This window comes from Apostichopus japonicus, chromosome 17 (genome assembly GCF_037975245.1).
Source record: "Apostichopus japonicus isolate 1M-3 chromosome 17, ASM3797524v1, whole genome shotgun sequence".
In the NCBI taxonomy this organism is placed as follows: Eukaryota; Metazoa; Echinodermata; class Holothuroidea; order Aspidochirotida; family Stichopodidae; genus Apostichopus; species Apostichopus japonicus.
In genome coordinates, this window is record NC_092577.1 from 10,963,488 (window position 1) to 10,988,911 (window position 25,424).

A 25,424-nucleotide genomic window follows, 5' to 3' on the forward strand; every position below is an offset into this window, starting at 1 on the left:
CTACATCACAAAAGCTATTGGCATAAACATCCGTACTTTAATTCCTAAACCCCCACCAAAAAAAGAAGCTAAAAAACCAGTTTACTGGCAAAAAGAATTCCATCTCAGAGGTTTGATTGGGAGCGTAAATAGAAATTAGGTTACATTTGACAGCACTCGGCAGAAATTATCCCTACGTTGTTGTTTGCGAGAGACGAAGAAACAAGGTCTTCCAGATCATGTGAGCGATGCATGGATTTGTGTCTAGATGACTGCATCGTGGATACAGTGAAATATTCTTGTCCTAGTGAGAGAGACAGACATAACACCGTTAGCATTATCTAACTAACGACTTGTACGTAATAAAATACCGGAATATGGAAATCAGGAAAGGAAAACAAAAGACAAGCAAGGCTCACTGTAAGGTTTTCTTTTGTTAGTTTCTCGTTTGTCGTTTAAATATTCCTGTAATTACTGCCGAGGTCGTGCTGGTTTTTTTTTCGCCGCTCTGCGACGTCGACTGTTTGGTATAAAGCATGCTACAAATCAAAGCCGGCGTTAGTGAGGAAACGAGACGAGTGCAAGATGCGCGGTTAATAAAAACACTTCCACGATGGATCCCACTCGTTTAAGAACGTCTGAAATATTACCATCGGAGCAAATTCCGGTTGGTACGTTCAGCCAGAAGCCCTGTCATTGCTGCGTGGCGAAAGTTCGGAGGCAGGGAAGAGCCATCGAGAAGCAGCTGGTCGTGGAGGAGGAATTATTGAAGATTAATTTCAATTTAGTGTGGAGGGAATTTAACTGGAATGACGGACGTAGCACCTCAAATGGTATCGGCAACAGGTGATGATTTATGTTTGAAGTTTAAGATAGTTGGTTAGTTGGTTCGGTAGATACTGTACAGTATGTGCGCTTGTACTGACAATGGGGTGAAATGGAATAATTACAAGTTATCTGTGAGTGTTGGTAGTGGAAGGTCGTATTGTTTGCTTTCTTTGTAAAGCGCCTTGAGCAGTGACTTTTGTCTACTGATTTGGCACTATTTAAGTCTCATTTATTATTAGAAGCGTACAGTAACATTGGGAACAGACTTAACAGACTCAAGAAAATTCACTAGGGTACTGTATGTTTAAAGAATGAAAAAGAATAGTTTAATAATATTTTACAAAAATTGGTACGTACTGTAGGTTATATCTGTGGACAGACATGTTAAGCATGATGCATTATTGCATTAATGTACTGTTGACATATATGTGTATGATATACTGACAGGTTTGAAAAATGTATTGTAAAAATATAGTAATAATAACTTCAGTCCTTTAACAAGTAAGATTTGAGAGAACCTTCGTAAAAGTTGTTGAAGGAGTAGATTTATATAGCACCTTATGCAGAAAAATTACAGAGCGCTTAAGAACGAAAGTTCAGTCCTTTAACAGGTAAGGTTTGATAGAGCGTTTGAAAGAGTTGTTGACAACTGTGAAGCAGCCAGGGGCTCTTCTGTAAATATAGTAATACACAGATAGTTAATGTTAAAGCCAGATACATAAAACTGTATTTAAGGAAAGAAGTCTTACTGCCCTTGGAAGGGGTTACTGAATACACCAGCCAGGACTACAGTATGGTCTCCCATTACAGTAGATAAAGGTGGTAGCACTAGAAGCCTGTACGCATCTTGGAGCTCCTGGTTACATATATGAAAGAGTCATGTACTGTTGATAAATCAGTTAAATTACAGTGTGAACCTTATATAATGTCATGTATCGTATATAGAATGTGTGTGTACTTTACATGTTGTTTCGTGTGTTTTGTAGGTTTAGAGCCTTGGAAAAGTTTCTATGTTAAATTTCATGACTTAACAAACATAGATGCTTTATATTTAGAGTTCAACTTCATATTCTGTTTGAAAACTGCTGAATTTTCTCTTTCTTGTCTTAAACCATTGCAAGAACAGTTTAAAGTGTGTGTGTGGGTGTTTGCTCTTTCGTGTGTTTTGTAGGTTTACACTACAGTGTTTGCAAAGTTTCTATGTTAAATTTCATGTCTTAACATACATAGATGCTTTATATTTAGAGTTCAACTTCATGTTCTGTTTGAACTGCTGAATTTTCTCTTTCTTGTCTTAAACATTGCAAGAACAGTTTTAAGTGTGTGTGTGGGTGTTTGCTCTTTCGTGTGTTTTGTAGGTTTACACTACAGTTTTTGCAAAGTTTCTATGTTAAATTTCATGTCTTAACATACATAGATGCTTTATATTTAGAGTTCAACTTCATGTTCTGTTTGAACTGCTGAATTTTCTCTTTCTTGTCTTAAACATTGCAAGAACAGTTTAAAGTGTGTGTGTGGGTGTTTGTTGTTTCATGTGTTTTGTAGGTTTACACTACAGTGTTTGCAAAGTTTCTATGTTAAATTTCATGTCTTAACATACATAGATGCTTTATATTTAGAGTTCAACTTCATGTTCTGTTTGAACTGCTGAATTTTCTCTTTCTTGTCTTAAACATTGCAAGAACAGTTTAAAGTGTGTGTGTGTGGGTGTTTGCTGTTTCATGTGTTTTGTAGGTTTACACTACAGTGTTTGCAAAGTTTCTATGTTAAATTTCATGTCTTTACATGTATAAGCATTTGTATATACAGTATTAAGAGTCCATATTCTCTGTGAACTGTTGAATTTTCTCTTCATAAGTTTGTTTTACTTAAACATTGCAACCACAGATAGTTAGCTACTGTACAGTAGTACATATCACATTCAGTACAATATTTTTATAACAAGGACATATTGTACTTTTCTCCCAATTCTTGTATGCAAAGTAGGCTAGGCTTTACATTAGGTCATATGTATTGTGTACTGTGCAGGTGATACAGTAGTTTGAAGCTAATTTGTTTGCGACATGTACTACGTACATCGTTTTTTCCTCGAGATCGGACAATCACACACCCGTGGCTCCTTCTGCTCGTAACCTGCAACAAGCTTCGCTCACAAGATCCGGTTCTCTTCAAGCGCATTTAATTTATTGATAACATGCTCGTTATTAGCGCTGCTGATGCAAACAGCTGCTGCATTTTAATTCCGAGGAAAATAAGTTTTGCCGTACCTTCATTTGATTTAAAGTTATCTCGTAGAGTTGAGCTTGATAAAAACATAGATAAAAATCATTCAAGAATAAAATCACTATAATGAAACAAGTGGTTATTTTGATCAGTGAATTACAACTTTTAAATTATCAACAAATAGTTCAAAAATGAAGAAAAAAGAAAATAGGTGACAATTGCTAGTATTGACCATTAACATACTCTTCAAGCGCATTTAATTTATTGATAACATGCTCATTATTAGCGCTGCTAATGCAAACAGCTGCTGTATTTTAATTCCTAGGAAAATAAGATGCCGTACCTTCATTTGATTTAAAGCATCTCGTAGAGTTGAGCTTGATAATAACATTTTTATAAAAATCATTCAAGAATAAAATTACAATAATGATACTAGTGGTTATTTTGATCAGTGAATAACAACTTTTAAATTATCAAGAAATAGTTTAAAACAAGGAAGAAAAAAAAGAAAATAGGTGACAATTGCTAGTGTTGGTAATTAACATACAGGTTTAATAATATATGAAACTTTCTGATCAACAAATTGGTGAGGATTGAATCACAAATGGATTTTTGTTTACATGTTTCATATACAGTAGACTTTCATTTCTTGAAACGTTCAGATAGGGGACTGAATATGGAAAAAAATTATTTTGACACCATTAAAGTGACTTAATTAATTGTTAATAGTTGTCATGTAATATAAAAATAATATTGTGAAATTGTTACAACGATTGATATGAGAATACTTTACAGATGTTCTTACAAGCTCAGATTACGTACATGTTTAGCCATGTACAGGTGTGTATGAAACACTGTCCGCACTCAATATGTACAGTAAAAAAAAAAGAAAAAAAAAAAAAAAAAAACCGATTTATACCACATATATGGAACAGTTAATAATAATTCATGTTATATGTGCATTTTAGTCGGGCACATACAGTAATATATAGTAAGTGAAAAGAACCCACATACAGTACAGTACCAGGGTAATTAATGTAAAGTATGTGAATTGGCCACATCGTGTAGGTACTGTGAAAAATCACATGTAGGATAATTAATGTACGGTATGTGAATTGGCCACATCGTGTGAGTACTGTGAAAAATCACATGTAGGATAATTAATGTACGGTATGTGAATTGGCCATATCGTGTAAGTAATGTGAAAGGGGTGCATAATGAGTTTGAATGATCCAGTAATGTCATTTAAACAGAACCTTTAGTAGGTTTACCGTTTATCAACTCCATGTGGAACAACCGTGTAAAGTAAGCAATATTTCGAAAACAGTTAAACAATTCCTGCTGAATGTAAAATTCATATAAAATTGAAATAAAATTCATATGAAATGTATATTTCTCAATAATGGATGTCTCTTTCATATATTAGATAAGAGGATCGTACTGTGTATTTCTTCCCTGAAGAAAGCTTGCTAGATGTGTCCAGAATTGACTAACATATTTTCAATTTGGCCTTTTATTTCTAGCCCGATGGCCGCTTATAATAGCCTACAGGACAAGAACCTGGTGGGCTATTTCAACAACAACAGAATGCGACGACACCTTCGCAAGTCCGGCCTCATCAACCGAAGGGGTGAGATCGTCACCGAGTCCTCCTACCGGCTCACGATGGCCCGGAAGGAACACCAGGGTCACGTGAGGGACCTCATGGCGCAGGCGATAGTCCACAAGGCCTTAGATATGGAAAGGCACCGACAGGCATCCATCAAGAGGAAGCTGGAAGAAATCGCTAAAGTGAAGCTCGTCCAAAGAGTTCGGGTACTGTACATGTCACATTTGTAGGAAGTCAGGACCACTGTACAAGTTATCAATTATAGTTAGCAAACTTTGCCATAAGAGGCAGAGAGATCTAGATAGTGACATAGCCATTGCTCACAGTGCTGAAACGGCCACCAAATTCCACACTTAGGAGCTTAGTCGTTAACAGTTTTGGAATATGTCAATCAATATTGCATGGGTACAGTAAGTTTGAAAGGAGTCGTTTTGTTTGGATTTGGTTCATGATGAAATAATCTGTGCAAGTACTGAGTCTTTGTTGAATTATGTTACAAACTTTGCTCCAAAAAAAAGAAAAAAAAAGGGAAAAAAAAAGGAATTAAAAGAAGAAAAAAAAGAAGAAAAGAAAAAAGAGATAATTTGGAAGACACTTGCTTCATTCCCTCCCGACGTTTATCGTTTGTTACTGATTTTCACTGATTTCTGTTCTTTATCAGAAGAAAGACAAAAGTTGCCAAGTGCTCTGAAACTGGCCCTGAGAATTTCTGTGAAATGTAAAGGGATTTAACAAAAGGCACTGTACAAATATGATGTCAAGAAATGGAAAAAGGAAAGCAAAAACAAAAGTGGGAATGGGGTGGGGAGAGTTAAATGTTAACCCCTTCATTCTGTTTTGGTGGTAATTACTGCTTCTGTTGTGCATATATTTTTAAAATTATGATTTAATTCTAAAAAGCAATTTTATAGGAGCCTCAAATCATAAGCAGAGCACAATGACTCGCAAAATATGTGTAATCCGTTAATTCGACATTATGAACTTTTAGGCAAATTTACATAAATTTACATAATTCACCATAAGTATGAACATACAACTGGTGCATATTTATACTCAAAGGTTACATATATATATATATATATATACAGTGTTTTGGACACTTTAAATCACACTTCTTACTATCCTTTTTGGTTTCAGTTCGAAAGAGCCAGGAAAGGTGATGAGGACATTACACCTTTCCTTTCCCCCAGAGCACCTCAAGGGCGCCCTCACTCTGCTCAAGCCCAACGACGGAGGAGTAGACTTGGCTCCAACCAGAGGCCTTTGACAGCACCCACCAATAAGACATCATCTGACAGACAGGTAAATTAATTAGCCATGGGGGTTGCTAGGGTAATTTACATGTCCATGCTAACGTGGTAGTTTGTAATTTGTGTCATTTCTCTAGACAAATCTTTAGAATTTGTACCAAATTCAAACCTAACAAATTCACTGCAAGTCTGTTACTGATAGTTATCAAGAAGAGGTAACATAACTTCAACAAATTATAAAATATTTCTTGGGGTTTATCCTTAGAGTTAATGGGCAGAAATTTGGGATCGTGGCCCAATTTATAGTGGGCTAAATTGTTTCTAGAGAGCCACTGTATATGCAGTTTTACTAAAATAGTAGAACATACTTTGTGTCTTTAGAAAGTTGGCCATAATGTTAAATGATCTGCCATTCGTTAGCTATAAATACCAGAAATTTCAGTAATTTAAAGTTCTAAGCCAGAACTTGCCTTTCCTCCCTGCACCCACCAAAAGCCTAACAATCCCTCCTCTGAAAACCCATCCACCACACATTGTTATGCAAACAGCTACCTTTAACTGCTTCACTCACGATAACCACTGATGACAGAAATCAAATTAGGTGACCACCACTGAAACAAACTGTCCTAGAAGGCACAATGCAAGTTTGCGATGTCATGTACTTGTTTGCTTTAAGTTCACCATCGGTAAAGAAATTAGGAATCTTGAACATACAGTTTGCAAATCGAGAATTAGGAAATTTCATTTGTAAATTTCACCATTTACAGTATATTAGAGATAGTTAAATATCTCCTTTTTCATACATGTGTCAAAAAATGAGTTTGAAATCTGAACAATCCTCTTAAGTAGCGTAATGGGAATATGATTGCAGACAGACTGAGTCTAAGATGTAAATTAAACCATGATTGATCAGCAACTTAGCGAGTAAGTTGATACGAGAAAGCTAATCTAAACATTTCCGAATGATGTATGTATGTGTTTATTGCTTGATTCATGAAAATTGAAAGCGACTCTACATGTGACGACAAGTTTAGGGGGGGGGGGTGTGGAAATGTAGCTCCACGCAGCCAAATGAAACCATCGTAAAAATCTGTACGGGGGTCTCATTCCATGGTTACCTTAGTAACGCTAGCAGTGATTTTTATTAGCGATATTTTGGAATATTCGTCACGGCTGCTCAGTGTGGTATGTGGTATCTGTGACTTGTGTACAGTATCCCTCATTAGGGAGTAGAAATTTTAAAATGTCATTTTCCATTTTCAGAGACATCTTCAGTGTATCATTAACCATTTCTACTTAAATTGCAACTAAATTTTCCCAAAAAGGCAAATTTTTTGATGTAGTGTCCTTCAAAATGGCTTATTTTAACTACCGTTAATTTCAGTTAGCTGTTTATACTGATTGATAGTACAGCTATCTATCCTATTAGGAATCGTGAAAAGATAAACATATAATTTGTGAGTCACTTTGTGCTTACTTTTGCTCAGGCTTGTTGTGAAAGTGGGATGACCTGATGTTCACTTCAGTGAAGAAGATTCTCCAAGTTTAAAGTTTTTCTAAACTGTTAAAATGAAATATCAGGCCATGTTGTTGTCCATACAGACAGTTAAACTCACTGTTCATAGATAAGGAGTGGTTTAATAGCTGTTTTCCTTTTTCAAAATGTGTTTGTAAAATATTTTGTAAAAAACACAACATTGGTACAGATCTCTATAACTACACAGTTAATTCATACAGTAATGTATTTATTTTATTGATGGCCTTACAGTAGCTAAACGCACTTATCTTCCGTTAGTTCTTCAAACATTTGGTTCCAGAGACAAAGGTACTTAGTCAGCCGTTATAAATAGCAGTCATACTGATCAATGGTATCTCAGAGTCCAGTATCTGCAGAACACAGTATCTGCAGAAGCACAGTATTTGTACCGAGTCCAGTACCTGGACCAGGACAATAGAACAACACTCTTACCGATCAAAACTGCATAACCCTTGAATGTTTAATTCTAACACAGTATTCTTACTGATAGGTATCTCAGAGTCCAGTGTCTACATTACGAAGTACGGTATTGTACCGACAGCAGAGTCCAGTACCTAATAATAGAACATTCTTACCGATCAATGTAGCAGAGCCTAGCGTTAAATGTTAACACAGTATTCATATTGATAGGTACCTCCGAGTCCAGTATCTACATTACAAAGCACAGTATTGTACCAACAGCAGAGTCCAGTACCTAATAATAGAACATTCTTACCGATCAATGTAGCAGAGCCTAGTGTTAAATGTTAACACAGTATTCATATTGATAGGTACCTCCGAGTCCAGTATCTACATTACAAAGCACAGTATTGTACCAACAGCAGAGTCCAGTACCTAATAATAGAACATTCTTACCGATCAATGTAGCAGAGCCTAGTGTTAAATGTTAACACAGTATTCATATTGATAGGTACCTCCGAGTCTAGTATCTACATTACAAAGCACAGTATTTTACCAACAGCAGAGTCCAGTACCTAATAATAGAACATTCTTACTGATAAATGTAGCGGAGCCTAGTGCTAAATTCTAACACAGTATTCTTATTGATAGGTATCTCCGAGTCCAGTATCTACATTACAAAGCAGGAGTATTTTACCGACAGCAGAGTCCAGTACCTAATAATAGAACATTCTTACCGATCAATATAGCAGAGCCTAGTTGTTAAATTCTAACACAGTATTTATACTAATCGGTACATTAGAGTCCAGTATCTACATTACGAGAGACACACTATTTTACTGAGTCCAGTATCTAATAAAAGAACTTTCATACTGATCAATATAGCAGAGCCTAGTGTTAATGTTAACACAGTATTCTTACTAATAGGTACATCAGAGTCAAGTCTCTACATTACGAGAGACACAGTATTTTTACTGAGTCCAGTACCTAATAATAGAACAACATTCTTACAGATCAATAGAGAATAGCCTAGTGTTAAATGTTAACACAATATTCATATTGATAGGTATCTCCGAGTCCAGTCTCTACATTACAAAAGACAGTATTGTACCGTTAGCAAAGTCCAGTACCTAATAATAGAACATTCTTACCCATCAATGTAGCAGAGCCTAGTGTTAAATGTTAACACAGTATTTATACTGATAGGTACCTCCGAGGCCAGTATCTACATTACAAAGCACAGTATTGTACCGACAGCAAAGTCCAGTACCTTATAATAGAACAACATTCTTACCGATCAATATAGCAGAGACTAGTGTTAAATTCCAACACAGTATTTATACTGATATGTACATCAGAGTCCAGTCTCTACATAACAAAGCACAGTATTGTACCAACAGCAGAGTCCAGTACCTAATAATAGAACATTCTTGCCCATCAATGTAGCAGAGCCTAGTGTTAAATGTTAACACAGTATTTATACTGATAGGTACCTCCGAGGCCAGTATCTACAGTTTGAGAGACACAGTATTTTTACTGAGTCCAGTACCTAATAATAGAACAACATTCTTATCCATCAATGTAGTCACAGACTACTGTTTAAAGTATGTGCATAGAAGTCATCATTTTAAACATAGCATGTGGCTTGATTATTATCATCCTTTCGACATATCGCTGCTGATCAAAACATGTTCTTATATGCCACAAGAGTGGTTAAGTACCTTCCCATATCCATTAAGCTCAATTACTGCATGAGCAAGGCTTTTTAAATATTTATTCATATACACTTAGTGTCTGACAGTTGTAGCCTAGAGATGAACTATATCCGTCTCTTATTCTGTCAGAGGGTCGCTAAGATATTTATATAACTGCCTCCTGTTGAAGTAATGGCATTTAACTAAAGTGCATCCATATTACTACATGCCATTATACCTAAAAAGGCCTTTAAAAAAAAATGTCATTTATGACCAATTATTTTGGGATATATTGACAGTGGTGCTGCCTGTGAGAGCAATCATATTTCCTCAGGTAAGACATTTGATTGTCTGAAATGATTAGATTTTGGGGAAAAAAGATTTGAATTGTTTGTTTTTTGAAAAAAAATTGAAAATGGGTTAATTTAAGTCTCAATGTGTGTTTGCCAAATTTTCACTTCGATCTTTCCCAGCTTACTGCCCTTACTAAAAGCTCAGTGAAAATAACACCATTCTATGCAATTTTTATATTAATATTCATCATTTTTATTGAGTTATCTGTCATTATTTATGATATGACAACTTCTCTACATGGTACTGTAATTTAGATATTGCCCAAAACGTTGGTGGTAATTTTGATCTTGTCAAAGAAGTGATAAGTTTTTGTTGGTTATATTTTTGAACATTTATGGACTTAAATTTGCCCAGTTTTAAATCAGTATCGGTTCTCATGTTCTATTAATTAAGAAACTGTTAATACTTGTTGTTACTAAAATGCAAACTATTCTCGTCAGTTCTCCTTATTAAAGTAAGGGTGATGCTACTACGTTCCTTATCAACTGTTAAACTGATGAACAGTATACAGTATGTCTTTTGCGGTAAAAAGGTTGTTATCCGTTAAAAAATTTAAAAAAAGTAATTAAAAACTGCAAAAATGCAAACTTGATTAAGTCCAATAACAATTTATTGTGTAGAACAGCCCATTTATAATTATATTTCATTTTTCAAACTGTACTGCTTTTAGTTTGCCTCCCTTCGTTTCTTCCTTCTATTTTTAGAAATCAATTTGAGATTTTAATTTTTTTTCTTAATGTATTTCTTATTACAATCCCAAATTTAGTAATTACTTGTTCAGTTCACTCAGACAATCCATCCCAGTTTAATAATCAGTGTTAATTAGAACTTTTGTGTCGTTCTTTCATATTTTAGAATACAGTTTATGTTGATGAAGATGGCTTTCCTATACACAGGGAGAGACGGCGATCCAATACCAGCGAGGAAATTGATTCGCATAATCTTAGGGAGGTGAGTAAATTTCAATAAAACCAGTACAAATTTTGTAATAATTTTAACATTACTTACAAAAAGTGCTGTTTGTAGAAACTCTGTAAACTGCTTTTGAGATATCCTTTTATGTGAAGCACTATATTATTATTATCATTATCATTTATTATTATTATTTTTATAATTATTATGATATTTATTATTACAGGGTATTATTATCATTGTTGTTATGACTACTGCTATATTTATTTTTATTGTTATTGTTATTATTATTGTTATTACTATTATTATTTTTATAATTGTTATCATTAAGTTTTCTAAATGTGGACTTTGTGATCTGTACAAATGTTCATTCCTGGTCGTCCTTTGAAGGACCTGTGTTGTTCACCTTTTAGTGTGTGTCACATTAACATGCATCCTCTCCATTTCGGAAGGCCTTTTGGGTAGCCCTGGTTTTATGTCTCTGCTTTACTAGTCTTTAAAGGTATTTAGTAGACAGGTACAAGCTTGTGGCTCGTTAATATCCAACCTTGTGGTTCATGTGGTCACTTTTCAAATTTGTGCATTGACATTTAGTTACGTTGTTACGCATGGTTTGTACATTGCTTTACACTGTTCAAATTTTCCTTTTTGAAAACATCAACGTTTTGATTAAAAGCCTGCATCCCTTTCACACAGTAGGTGAACAATAGGCGTAATCTAATTTGCAAACAATAGGCTGTTATTGTTTTCTTGTGATTGATGTTAGTTACCAGTCTGTTGAACATGTCTGGTTGCTAGGAAGTACTTCTAAGGTTTCACACAGAGCACTGTGATTAAAGGGATATCAAAGGCTGAGAGTTAAAAATGTACAAAAATATATATTTATATATAAAGCAAAGATCATGCAAAACAAAGCACATGGATCCAACTTCCAGCTTAGTACAGTACGCTTGTTTTGCTGTTAAGATATAAAGACTACAATTGAATCACTTCATCTGTACAACAACCTGCGATGTTGTTCACTAGGTTGTTTCGTCACACATGTACTGATCAATACTCAGTTATGTTCGTCGTATAATCAAATTTCCTTGTTCAAATAATGTGATGAAGAGATGGAAATATTAGGTTCGGCTTTTCATTCAAGGTTGAATGTAGGTAATAGTTGGCAAAATATTGCATCATATTATTAGACCCAAACTCAATTTTCTGGTTTTGTCAAAAAAAAAAAAAAAAAAAGTGTGGAAAATATAGCCATAATGCTGGAATAGTCCATTTAATATTAAAAATGTATATATTTACTGTAGTTGCAAATTGAGAAGTGAAATAAAGCATTCTGAAGGTATATTTAGACTATAAATTTGTTGTATAATTAAGGTTGCACACAAGGTTGTGTTAATAGCTACTCTTTCTTTGTGAGGGTGCAAGGGGGTGGGGAAGGAAGGTGGACCCCCAGCACCCCCTCTGAATTCAGTGCCTGGTAGTTGATGGTTCACACAGACTTTTGTAAAATATATAAAAATATGTATACAACGAAAGTATAACATCGCATGGAATAATTTTAAACAACATTTTATGGGAGTGATGTCTCTATTACATTAATACATTGATTTTTTCTCCCCCCCCCCCACCGTTAATTTCTTTTCTGAAGCTCGACCCCAAAATAATGAACAATGTCTCAATCCACATGAGACCAGAAGACAGAGAAGGACTTGCCCCCTACAAGGTCAACCAATCCTTCGAACCTCACCCTCCAACAGCTCACGTCAAGTCAAAGAGGTCCCGCCCGAGACCCCAGAAGAGCAAGACGGTGATTAATAAAGATGGCAAGAAACTGAGACCGAAATCTCACAAGGTATGCGTCGGGTCGGGTCGTGTCGGGCCGAAATCTTGGAAGATAACATGTCATAAACAATTGGCTGTTTTTAATATAGATTTTAACTTTCTTATGAGTACTGTAAACAATGCTGCTAAAAATGAGTTCATTAGAAGTGTAAATTGCATACAGAGAAATGACAGACATTCTTTGCATACCGAACTTAACTCTCTACTTCGAGAAACTACTAGCTATAATTTGAGAAACAAAGCAATAACACCAAAATTCAGAATTAATGTGTATAGAAATAGTTTTATTTATCGTGCTGATATTTATTTACAAAATGGTAATCTGGATAATTTATTGTAGACAGCTGCACTTGTACGTTTTGTATAAACTTTTTTTTTTTTTTACACTAACATTTTAAAATAATATTTTCTTATTATGTACTCACTCATATTTATAAATATTTATATTTATACTGCAAATAAATAAATGATAAATGAAAAAACAAGACCAAACAAATCTTTACTTTGGCAGGTTGAGGGAATCTGCCAGTCACTTGTTGGCTTGCAGACTCACTGTTACGTTAGCACAGTCTGTTGATTAATTATTCAATCTGAAAGTCAAGTGTGTCAGTAGCTCTTTGGTCAGTGCTGAAGGTGGTTTACTGATAATTAGCATCTCTTGTTTACCTGCTTCCCTATATATATACATATATGTATATATATATATATATATATATATATATATATATATATATGTATATATATATATATATATATAAATATTTATATATATATATATATATATATATATATAAATATTTATATATATATATATATATATATATATATAATATAGGTGACATTAATTCCAGGTGAAGAGTGCTCAATATACCTGGGTATAGAGCTGGATAGATATAAATAATAATGTACACTCGTACAAAGTTTGCGCTATTACTCGAGTTTCATGCTTCTTCGCAATCGTCAGATAGCTATCTGACGATTGCGAAGAAGCATGAAACTCGAGTAATAGCGCAAACTTTGTACGAGTGTACATTATTATTTATATCTATATATATATATATATATATGATATATATATATATTTGTATGTATATCCCGTTTGATCTTTTACATGTCCTCAAAGTTTTCACCTTCGTGTCTCTCATAGGGCTCTCTGACTCTTCATCGCAAGGAACCGGCTTTCCCGCACGCCGGCCAGCTGCAGACGAATTGCGATGTGACCGTCCGTTACCGTGGCAGCAGTCTGAAATTACAATACGAGCGGGAAGATTTACGAGACGAAATAATGGTATACCAACAGCACTGCGGTGGAGAGAACTTGATAGTGTTTGAAGGAATGGCAGAGCCTGGAAGTAAGTTTTGTAACCTCTTTTTTGTTATGTTTTTTGGGGGGGGGGCGTGAGGGGTGAGGGAAGTGGTAGAGAATTTTTGTCTCTTACCTGTCCACACACAGCCACTGCACTATAACTCTGTGTAGTTCTTTTGGGATAGCAACCGTAGCATTTAAACGCTTTGTAACGCTGTATTATTATTATGATTTTTATCATTTAAACACATCCTTTCTGGTTTACTGTCACATTTGATCATACTTTAGTAAGACTTTACACCCGATTAAAAAACCCCCAAAAACTAGTTAGTTTGATAGTTTATTTCCTCTTTCCATTCAGTTTTTGAAACATTTCTGGCTAATTTTGTTGAATCAAGCGGAAACGGGATAGAATGTTATGTTATTGGAGTGCATTATAGTTCAACGTTTTGTGTGGAGTTTGTTGTTGCTTATGGACATATTTCACTACCAATAAAACAGTGTATTCGAGAAAAACATTTAAAATTACTGGGTTGTTAATGTTGGACAAAATATTAGTCTAGAAAAAAATGTCACTGCTAGTACCTAATGCATCATCTCTATATTCCCGGTTTGAAGATATGGAGGCTAAAAAAAGTATGCTGAGTTTGTCACTGGAATGCTCCTTTAAGGTTACATTGAACAAAAAAATATTAAGGAACTAAAATGATTTCCGCAATAATTTCCACAATAATTTCTGTGAATAACTGACTAGTTTGGAGAGCTGCTTTAAAGTTGTATCATTCTTCTATCAAACAGGCAGAACTGGTGAATTTTCATACAGACTATTTCAAAAGTTAACTTTCTAGTATTTTCTTGCAGACTTAGGTACCACAATTTCTTTGTATTGGCTAATATTTTAAGGTGGATAGGGTGTTGAGTCAACCCCTCAACATAAGTTTCTTCAAAGTATCAAAACAGGCGCCCGCCCTGCTCACATAAAACCCAATTGGGAAACGCTCTTCACTTGTGCAACCTAACAGTTCTAAGCTACACTCTCTTAAGAAAGCCATTATTGTTTATTGAAATCCCATGTGTCCTATTAACCAGAGTGTGGTATTTCAATCACACCGTACACAAGTTAGTGTGGCTTCTACTCAGTGATCCATGCAAAAGAAATCGTTAGGTAAGGATTGGCTTGAATTTCGGACTGGATCGTAGCTCAATAAGGTTTTGGTGTAGGATTCCTTGTGTACAGGATTCCTTGTGTACAGGATTCCTTGTGTAACTAGATTGACTTCTGTTTCTCTCCATACATGTATTTGCGTACAGGATACTGTGTACATCTACTGAGAGTAATTTATCGTTCAAATGCTCTTATAGCAGTATTGAAGTCTCTTAGAAATACTTAAATGATTTCTTTGTACATAAATTGCTATATTATTAACTTTGCACTCGTAAAGCAAAGTTACTCATTTTACAGATTTATTTTATGATGCGATACGGAATAAATTATATAGATTCCTGAGTGCTACGTACCATATAGTTAGATAAATAAGTATGCATAGCAACAGAATTTGGTGTCTTTCCTCTTTTTGATATTTTCCTTGTTTTACCGCTCCCCGTTTGAAGTTATTTTCCAGACAGGTGATCAATATAATCTTTGGATTTATATTTTTAACAGCTGACCTTGTTTTCACATCTCGTCGACATCGCGGCTATCCGTTCAGCGTGACCTTCTTTGTGAACCGAGTGCAATCTCTTCGTCTGAGCGCCTGCTGCGAATACAAGTACACCCCGCACTGTCTCCTGGGAGGGGCCAAAGGTCATTTTAAGTTCATCAGGGTCGAGGGCGCATCCCCTTGCTACAGGTAAACAGGGGGGAGAAAAAAACTCTTTAAACTTTTAAGAGAGGCAGGGATAATTCACTTTCTTTTGGGAGGAGGGGGTGTGGTGGTGGGGTGGTGTAAGGGGCATGCCACTTCTTATGGGTGGCAGAGGGCCCCTGGGGTGGTGTGGTATCCTATTAAGTATGTGTTAATATAGTTTCATATTGACAAATTGTCTGTGTTTTTTGGGTGTTTTTGTTGGGGGGGGGGGGATTGGGGGGTGTTTCCATATTTGTGATCAGGAAAGATATCAGTTAGCCTTGCAATTATGAAGATAAGGTGGTGTCTGCATTCTGTTCCCACATAAGAGTTCACTCTCAAACAGGTGTCTTTGAATACTCTATCACAAGGTTTGTTTTTGTTGTATGTATGTATGTATTGTATTTTAGATCCTCCTGCAAGCAGGAACTCGCAAAGAAGCCTCATTGGCTTATCAAAGCCGCAAGCTGACCGAAGTCAGTCTCTTAGATTCATATTTTAACGTCCATGATTATGAATTGTTGATTGTCAACAACTCTGTAACTGGACGACATACATTAATCTTGGAGTGACTCGAACTCGGGACCTTATGATTGAAAGGCACCGGCGTTGCTAACACTCCCTATGTCCGATGTCTCCTCCACAGGTGCATGGTGGAGGCGGAGCTGGCCAGACGAGAGAGACAGAGGTACCGAGGAACACAGACGGACCAACCCGACCCGCCGCCGGAACCAGAACCGGAGATGACGGTGATCGCTACCCAGACGGAAGAAACGGGCGAAGAAGAGAGCAAAGGTGAGGTTCAAAGGTCGTCTGAGGGCCGCCCCTCGAGCACACCCACAGGGGATAGTGAGCCCAGTCCTACTGACTTTTCAAAGGTGTCGCCAATATCGAGTGAGAGTTTAAGATCTCTCGCTACAATTACCGACTGTAGCAGCGACTCCCCCGTAGGGGAAGGGTGCAAAAGGAGAAATTCGTCAGCGATGTCGGGTGAAGGTCAAAGGTCACCTGGCACATCTGATAGTACAGAGGGGAAGACCCCTAAGTTGTCAGATGATGAAGGTCACCCGGGGGATCGAAAAGTGGAGGGTGACCTCTCTAAAGGGGTGTCAGGGGTCAGTGGGACAGAGGTCTCTAGAAAACAGGTTCCTGACCCCGGGGCCTGTCCAAGGGGGGCAGGATCTGTTTCTACGACAGATTCAGAAAGTAAAGTTCACTCTAAGAGTTCCAAATCGTCCAATTCGGCGAATGAGATCTTGGCGGAAGAAATGCACGCTATGAATATAAACGGTCGAACGAGTGACGAAGAGTTTAATTATAAAAGTTCCAGTTTCAGTTCATATTCAGATAGGTCAAAATCTGGTACAGACGAAGCTCCAAAATGCCAGGGCACCCGAAAGAGCTCGGGTAAATATGATAGTAGCCGCTCGGAGAGCAACAAAAGTGACCCGAGTTCCCGAAACACTGACCGGAGAGGTCATTTGCAACACTTTGACAGTGACGCAGCGTATGGGTTCAAATTCGGTGGGGAGGATAGGTCCGGGAGTGGCACGGGGGATGACGGGTTTAGCAGCAGGTTAGACAGCGATGGTATTGTCGAAGATGGTCGTGATGAGGAGGAGACTAATGAGAAAGTCAAAGGTAGATCGTCAAATAGAAGGAGCATCAACTCCTCGGGTAGGGTGAGAGGAACCGGGGAGTCCGCTTCTCCCCCCGAAATCTAGAACCTCACGATTTAGCTGTTAGGGGATCAGCGATTGGTCTAATCGCAAAGATTTAGATGGCGATGTAGATATAGGTGAAGCGAGCGCCGGCGCAGGGGGTCAGGGAGCGTAGAAGTGGTACAGATGGAGGGATAAAGAGAGGATGGATAGGTTGAGAAAAAAGTCACTTCTTGTGATGCAGATGTGAAGGAGGATGTGGTCAAAGGATGAAAGCATCGGTTATTCTGGGCTCTGAAGATGAGAACATTTCAGAAGTTTTTTAGTTTCTTTTAGTTTTTTTTTTAGTTTTTAGTTTCAAAAAGTCCTGGTAATTATAAATTGATGGAATGTCTCTTGGATTCTGTTAGGGCTGCTAAAAAGGATGTACCGTGCACGTTTGTAAAAAACACACTTTAAAGAATGAATAGGAGGAAAATTAAATTAAATATGATTTGGCACTATGAAAACATAAAACTTAAAAACAAAAGCCCAAGAAAAACATTTTTACAATATATTTCAACTTTCAACCAGTTGAAATTTGACGCTTGTCCCTGGGTTGTTTTGAGCTAGAGTATCAGTTACTCTTTCAGTCGCAGTAGCTGTTTTTCTTTGTCAGGCTTAAGTGGACATTGAGCAATTAATGTTGCCTAATTTAGTCAAAATTCTTGCCTCTTTTGCACCTTAAAGTAGTCTTTGCAATTATTTTCACACTCTAGAGATATAACTGTGTTTCTATACACTTATCAAGCTTGTATGTTTAAGTTTTGTTTTGGCAAGCTGTAAGAAAAACACAGTTGCTAATTGCAATTTTAACGGCAATGCAGTATGTATTTTACAATGTGCATTTTAAAGACAAAAGTACTTGCTAAACAATGGAAGCATAAAAAAATAAAAAAATTGGAAAGCATTAATTTGAAAGCTTAATTGGCAGCTGTAAGAAAAACACAACTTTCAATTGCAATTTTAACAACAATACAGAGAGTATTTAACAATTTGCATTTAAAGACAACAGGAGTTGCTAAACAATGAAAGCATATAAAAAATGGTAAGCAAAACTTGTCAAGTAAAAAATTCATTGAAAGCTGGAAGCATTGATTTGAAAGCTTATTTGTCAGTTGTAAGAAAAACGCAGTTTCTAATTGCTATTTTAACGACATAATAGTGAGTATTTTACAATTTTTTATTTTAAAGACAAAAGTACTTGCTAAACAATGAAAGCATGAAAAAAAAAAAAAATTGGAAAGCATTAATTTGAAAGCTTAATTGTCAGCTGTAAGAAAAACACGGTTTTTAATTGTAATTTTAACAACAATACAGTGAGTATTTTACAATGTGTATTTTAGTGACAAAAGTACTTGCTTTAAAATAAAAGCATAACATAGAAAAAAATAGCAAATAATAGCAAATAAAAATATAAATAAATGGAAAGCATTAATTTGAAAGCTTAATTGTCAGCTGTAAGAAAAACACAGTTTTCAATTGCAATTTAACAACAATACAGTGAGTATTTTACAATGTGCATTTAAAGACAACAGGACTTGCTTAACAATGAAAGCATAACAAAAATGGAAAGCATAACTTGTCAAGTAAAAAAAAAAGCATTACAAGCTGGAAGCATTAATTTGAAAGCTTAATTGTCAGTTAGTGTTTTTGAGAGAACAGTATTGCTTTGTAAGAATTGCTTCGCCCAAAAATATTGAAATTGTTTTGGGTTATTTGGTATTTTGGTAAACAGCTGTTTTATCAAGTTTCAAATAATTCTTTCTTGAATAATTGGTATCATATACTTCTAACTTACATTGAGAGAATCTTCAAAAGTTGAGAAGAGAGTGTCGGTGGTTTCATTCACATGTTTACAGTACCACAATATCTTGACAGTGAAAACAGAAGCCAAAAAAAGAAAAGAAAACCTAATTAGTCAGAATTAAAACAATGGGAAATGCATCTGGGCCTGTTCTTAGCTGATATATCGTTTCAAGAGTTGAACGCTCATTTAACTGCTCAATAACTTTGAAAATATACTTAACTTCTTTATGCATTGATTCTATAAAGCCGCGCTCTATCCAATGCGTTTTGCATTTGGTTTTCCTACGTTTTACCACAGTTGTGGTTAATAATGTTTTACTAATAACCATTAATACCCAGGACTTTAGCTTTCAGTTTTACAAAAGATAGAAATAAAAGAGTGGATTGATCGAATGTGACAAGGAGTTTGTATGTCCGGTATCTGTCTTCACAGCTACACAGCGGGCAGTAGCTTAGTGTTCAAGTCTTGTGTAGTTGTGTTGAAGGCTCTTAACCAGGGGTTCCCTAACTGGGGTGCATGAACCCCCAGGGGGTGCGTGAGTCCATCCCAGGGGGTTCTTGAGATGTTTCTGAAAGTCAAAACTAGAGTACTTTTTGTTGATCTAAAATCTGATACATCATATAAGTAAGTAATTTACAAAAGTCGTACCTATCGACAAACTCTGCAATATTAAACTATGAACTTGATCTTTTACAAAGCACTGTTATACGTATTATAGTATAATAATGACTCAGATCGTGTCTCGAAAAGTTGGTTCGTAGACAACTCTGACTTCCACAGGTGGTTCGTTGGGGGATAAAGTTAGGGAAACCCTGCTCTAAACATTGTCATGTGAAATATCGCAGTATGGAATTGTGCACTGCGTACAAAAACCGCTTCAAATCTTTGCACTTGCAAGTACCAGTCAATATGGGAATGATTATTCCCTATACTGTTCTTACACCAAGATATAGCAAAATAAAAAACAATTGAATTCATTCTTTTTAAGCAAGTGCATTTGACTATAACTTTATTAATTTTTAGTATAGTCTGTCATTCCGTAATATGGATTTTACAGTCTTTACAGTCGTTTACAGTCGTTTTTTTTAGTCTTTCATTTGCAATTTTTAATTTTTGGTTTTCAATATTGTCACCATTGTTGAAGATAAATGATGTTTAAGTTGACTGTGCACTTTCAGGTTAAATCAAGATGCCTTGTTTTGCAATATATATATATTTGAAAAATGTTTTGAGGTTAAATATTTGAAGTATTTTGATGTCTACTCCAAGGAAAACGACCAGGTGGAGTGGGTCAATCACTTGTATTTTTTCTCTCTTCATATTTTTATCTCTCTGTAGTATTATTAAAGTGATGCTGTGATAATTGTGTTTGGATTATAATGATTTGTTATACAACTTGTCTTTAACCAAATACACTTTGGTAAATTTATTCTCTAACCCTGTGAGCCTTGGCAGACATGCCAAGCCGGTACAGATTTTCTGGACTTCATAAGGAAGATAAATATGATAAATACCAAAATACCATTTTAATTTATTAAGTCAGGAATTTGCTGCATGCACCCTGTCTGAAACAACCAAAAACCTCTCGCTTCTTACATCTATAATGAGCATAGGAGCAAGTCACTAAAAATATGATATTAATATAAACTAAAAACACATAACTTGGTGCATCATTACCATCAGATCTACAAAAGTGTAAGTAAAAATAGAAAAATTTTTGTGTTGTAAAAGATCAATAGGAATTAAATATAAGACCAAATTTAATGTTAAGCTGCTGCGAGCCATCATTTGAGCGTTACAAAAAAACAGGTTATTTCAAGTTGTATCTATGTGGGAAAGTTATGACTGAAAATTAAAAAATGTTTTTCCAAACATCTCTCGCCTTTGGCATTCCAAACTATCAAATCATTCCTGCTTAAACGGTATGGACGCTTTCACCGTTATCTTGTCAATTGCACTAACAAGGAATTTTACAACTAACTCAGTCTTTGTAACCTGTGTGGTTGCTTATTAACATTTTCCTTTCTTCCTTTCTTTAGTTTTTTCTTATTTTCTGCTAATATCTGTTGAACCACCTTTGTTTCTTTGAAAAACAATTTCCACTCACTGATTAAAAACAGATGAACCCAACTCATATATATGTTTTGTACGAAATTGACGTTTTTAAATGTATATATTATTTTGGAAAAGTGTCAACCGTCCAGGTGCACAAGAAGTCTGTTTTCTTTTGTTTTCTGGTTCTCATTCTTTTCCAGAATGCATCACATTTTACTTATTAAAGTATATGTATATTTTAAATGCTGTTGGCCACTAATGAAAAAGTACTAAATAACATAAATATTAATGTTATTAATGTAACGATGTATTGGATGGTTTTTGTAAAGCAAAGATATATATTTGTGAATGTTTGAAAATTATGGCACAAAATTGAGAATTTTTGTAAAAATATAATAATGATGGATAGAGTTTGCCTTAAATAATTGCTTGCACTTATAGCCTTGAGCAAAATGTAAAAAAAAAAAAGAGATTAAAATTAGTAACTCAGTCTTGTATAATGTGATATGTGAATGGCACTTTGTGAATTATAAAATTTGGATTATTGTTATGGTCAAAAAAATATATGATAGATTAAAAAACACAGAAGATTTTGGTAATGGAAAAATGAAACTTGAAGGATCCCGCTTCCTTTATAAGTATTCTTTTTTTATTGTTCATCTCTCTCGGTCGCAAGAATATCTGAACGATACAGGTTTTGCTACAAATACATCATATTAAAACCAATAACGTCACTTTTCATCATAGTTTATATAATCAGAGGTCATAACTACAACAACAACTAAATTTTCATCACTTATCCAAAAATTTCACTTTCACCAAATTATGTCATTCATATCTATGGAAATAGAGGATTTATTATAAAATGCAAGAATATTTCTTGTTGGTTGCCTTCAGTCGTCAAAGATCTCTGATAATATAAAGTTTACAATTTTGGGTGGTATTTGCTGTTTGTTTTTATGAATTCTTATCACCTATTAACTCTTCTTCACAAACAATTTTTATAATTGCATTAATTTCAAATAAAAAGATTGTGTCTTCATTTCATTTCATCTTTTTATATCTGTCTTTTCTTTCCCATTTTATTAACCTTTATTTATCTCGCCGTCATTCTTCTCAGGCCTCGGGTTGTTGTTTTTATTCTCGATCCATTTCTTCTGCCGCTTCTCGCCTCTGCTTGTGTTTATTTTTTAGCTCTTGTAGCTCAAAAGTGGTTATCCATATTCAAGTCCATCACCTTCCTTTGAAATAAGACAACATTTCAGTAGTTATGCTAATTTGATCGGTTTGTAGAATCATGATGGTGGTAAGTATTCTCTATTCTTGATTCTTCTATTTCTGAATTGTGAAAGCTCATTTTCTTTAAGAAAGGGGGCGGAGGGGTGGGGGTAGGTGGTGTGGGGAGGGATTGTCTTTGAACTCTAGTTTAAGAGAGTTGGCATATTGTATGGGGTGGTTTGGCTTTGTTTAAGCAGCTTGTGGTATTTGCACAACAATGCAATACAATGCCATACAATACAAAACCAAAAAAGAAAAAGACCTTCAAAAGAATAGAAAAAAAAATCATGCATGCTATTCAAATCCTTAGCGTAATAAAGAGTGTTAATACTTTATTGTATCAAATTTGTAAAAGATATTGAATATGATAGGAATTCAGCTTTTATGTGAAACAAAGCATGCTTTTGCAGAATGATTCCTAGTAAATGATTGTAGGCTTAGCATACTATGAATATGAAGAAAATCAGATGGGAGGTGTTTTGGGGGTGGTGGTGGGGTGAGGGGGAGGCATGAGGGGATCTTATTTTGATCAAGTCTTTAGGGTAATTGTTACCTGGCAGGAGGGAACATACTTAACATTGTAACAGAACTATAAAGTACAATATGAGAACCTAGTGTTGTCTATTTATGCAGACTACTAGTGTCCTTTACTATAAGTTACTTATAAAATGCAACCGCTCATCTTTTAGGCAAAATTCTAGATCTGGTTCCACAAAATTAGTACGGCCTGTTAACATTATGGCATCGTTCTTTTTTTTGTTCGTAGAAAGCTATATTACATTCAGCTCATTTTTCAATGTCAGTTGATTTGTTGATTTTTCATTCAATTAATACATAACAAACACAGTATAAAGTGAGAACAAGAAGTCTTAAAGTGAAAGGAAGTTAAATTGAAAAAATCTTTGTGTGCTTGACAAGTAGATTACACCCAGAACAAGACAAAGAAAGTTTGTCTTATGTTTAACGATTCTTATATTTTGTGGGGAATTTTGAGAACAAAAATCTGACCTGAGTTAAACCTCACGATAGCTATGAGCCAATGAAATTGATTTTGTGGTGGTGCCTTTCATGGTCCATAAATGTTGCACACACTTCATGTAACATTATGGTATACAATTTCACATCTACCCAAAAATTGAAAGTTTGGGATAAAACAATGGTTCCCAGTCTACCCATCCAACTAGGATCCAACTTGCAAAAATTACATCAAATATGAAGGATTGTCTATTTCTTGTTCTTCTTCATTGGGAAGGAGGAGGGGGATGCGGAGTGGGATTTTCTAATGAGAGGGGGGAGAAGAGACAGGTGTAGTTACAGTGCGAGGGGGGGGGGGGAAGTGTTCATTAGCATACAAATCATATCCTGAAAAAGCACATTATTGAAAGGTGGTCTGTGGTACTTTTGAAAGAATTTGGAAAGAAAAGAACCAAGTACTGTGGATTTATCCTTGGAATACTATCATCTGCTATTAAACTTTTGTCTTTCGAAGAATAAACCTAAGTCATCATTTTTGTTGCAACTTTAACTTCCAGTGGTTTCTGTGGGGACTAAACTGTCTACATATCTATTCCTACTAACATTCTCTATAATTCTTCTTGAAATCTTCTCTCTTTTGACCATTTACAATTTTTGCTTTTCTATGTCTCTGAAATTCCTTGCAAAAAGCTCCAACCTAGGTCTCCTCCAGTTGTGTCCATCCCCATCCACTCTCCTCCACCTCCCATTTTTCTGGTTCATTTATGTACTTCAATTCATTCTGTTCTATCCTATACTATAGAAAAGATTCTCATAGTTAACATTAATTGCCATAACATCATTAACAACGGCAGTCTCACACCATAGAAATCCATTTCATTTGCGCAATTTTGTAAAGGTTTATTCCCAAAAGTTTGCTTACTACCAAGAGTTTAAGAAAAAAAATGGGTCGATAGGTTACCACATTGTGAATTAGTAACATTATCTGTTTATGCACTTTACAGTGGTTGCAATTAACGATGCATCTTATAATTTATGTAAATTCTAAAGAATATCTTCTTCTCTCTGTTTGTTTTAAGATGCAGACGGATATGAGGATGACTTTGATGAAGATGATGAAATTGACAGAGCAAAGGGAAAGGAGAGTTCAGGTAATTCAGCCGTTATAATTATTTTTTAATATCATGTTTTGCCCCCTGTGCTTGAAAAAGAAATCACAGCATAACAGGTTGTATGGAACACCTGTAATATCTCTCAGGCCTTTAACCCTTACCTCACCCCCCCCCCCCCCCCCCACCTCTCCCAACTGGCATTGTCTCTCTCTCTCTGCAATAAAAGAAAAAAAGTAGACAGTGCAAAATTATATCCTCCATGAGTTTGTACTTGTTCAGTTGTCTTGAAGGATAAGTTCAGGTGTCATACATGTTTATCTTATATGAAAGAAGACAATAAAAGAAACACAATGATGAAGAAACTGTTCAAATATCTTATTCCGTTATGGAGATATTCAAGTTTAAAGTTCTACCTGATTGTGTAGAAACTGCTGAAATCAGACTAGCTGTGATGTCACATCCTCACATTTCTGAAAAGTCTTTGTTATTTTATTAAAATGTTTTGTGAGATTTTATGACTTACAACCAAAAGATATATCGTGTGGATCTCATATTTGTCAAGGCGAGTATCAGAGATTTTACATCTGAAGAATTTTTGATCATATTTTTTTAGATTTGTGAAAAAAATGTAATTAATTTTTATTGAAATATATTCACACATGTTAAGAAAGTGAGGACATGACATCACACCCACACAGTTAGTCTTTCTACACC

General features: G+C 35.4%; 1 protein-coding gene across 3 annotated transcripts in view; it reads left to right on the top strand.

Moving 5' to 3' along the window:
• The window catches only part of LOC139985232 (uncharacterized), a 50,301-nt gene that overhangs the window by 13,690 nt on the left and 11,187 nt on the right, over nucleotides 1-25,424 (top strand). The window contains exons 1-9 of one of the 3 annotated variants that reach the window (XM_071999496.1): nucleotides 497-825; nucleotides 4,554-4,845; nucleotides 5,777-5,941; nucleotides 10,729-10,824; nucleotides 12,434-12,637; nucleotides 13,775-13,979; nucleotides 15,597-15,783; nucleotides 16,427-16,575; nucleotides 24,684-24,749. In XM_071999496.1, coding sequence (XP_071855597.1) covers nucleotides 593-825; nucleotides 4,554-4,845; nucleotides 5,777-5,941; nucleotides 10,729-10,824; nucleotides 12,434-12,637; nucleotides 13,775-13,979; nucleotides 15,597-15,783; nucleotides 16,427-16,575; nucleotides 24,684-24,749 — 1,597 coding nt within the window. In that variant the 5' untranslated portion in view covers nucleotides 497-592. Of the gene's footprint in view, nucleotides 1-496; nucleotides 826-4,553; nucleotides 4,846-5,776; nucleotides 5,942-10,728; nucleotides 10,825-12,433; nucleotides 12,638-13,774; nucleotides 13,980-15,596; nucleotides 15,784-16,426; nucleotides 16,576-24,677; nucleotides 24,750-25,424 lie in introns of those variants that run through there. The other 2 variants (XM_071999495.1, XM_071999497.1) reach the window with 2 other exon arrangements.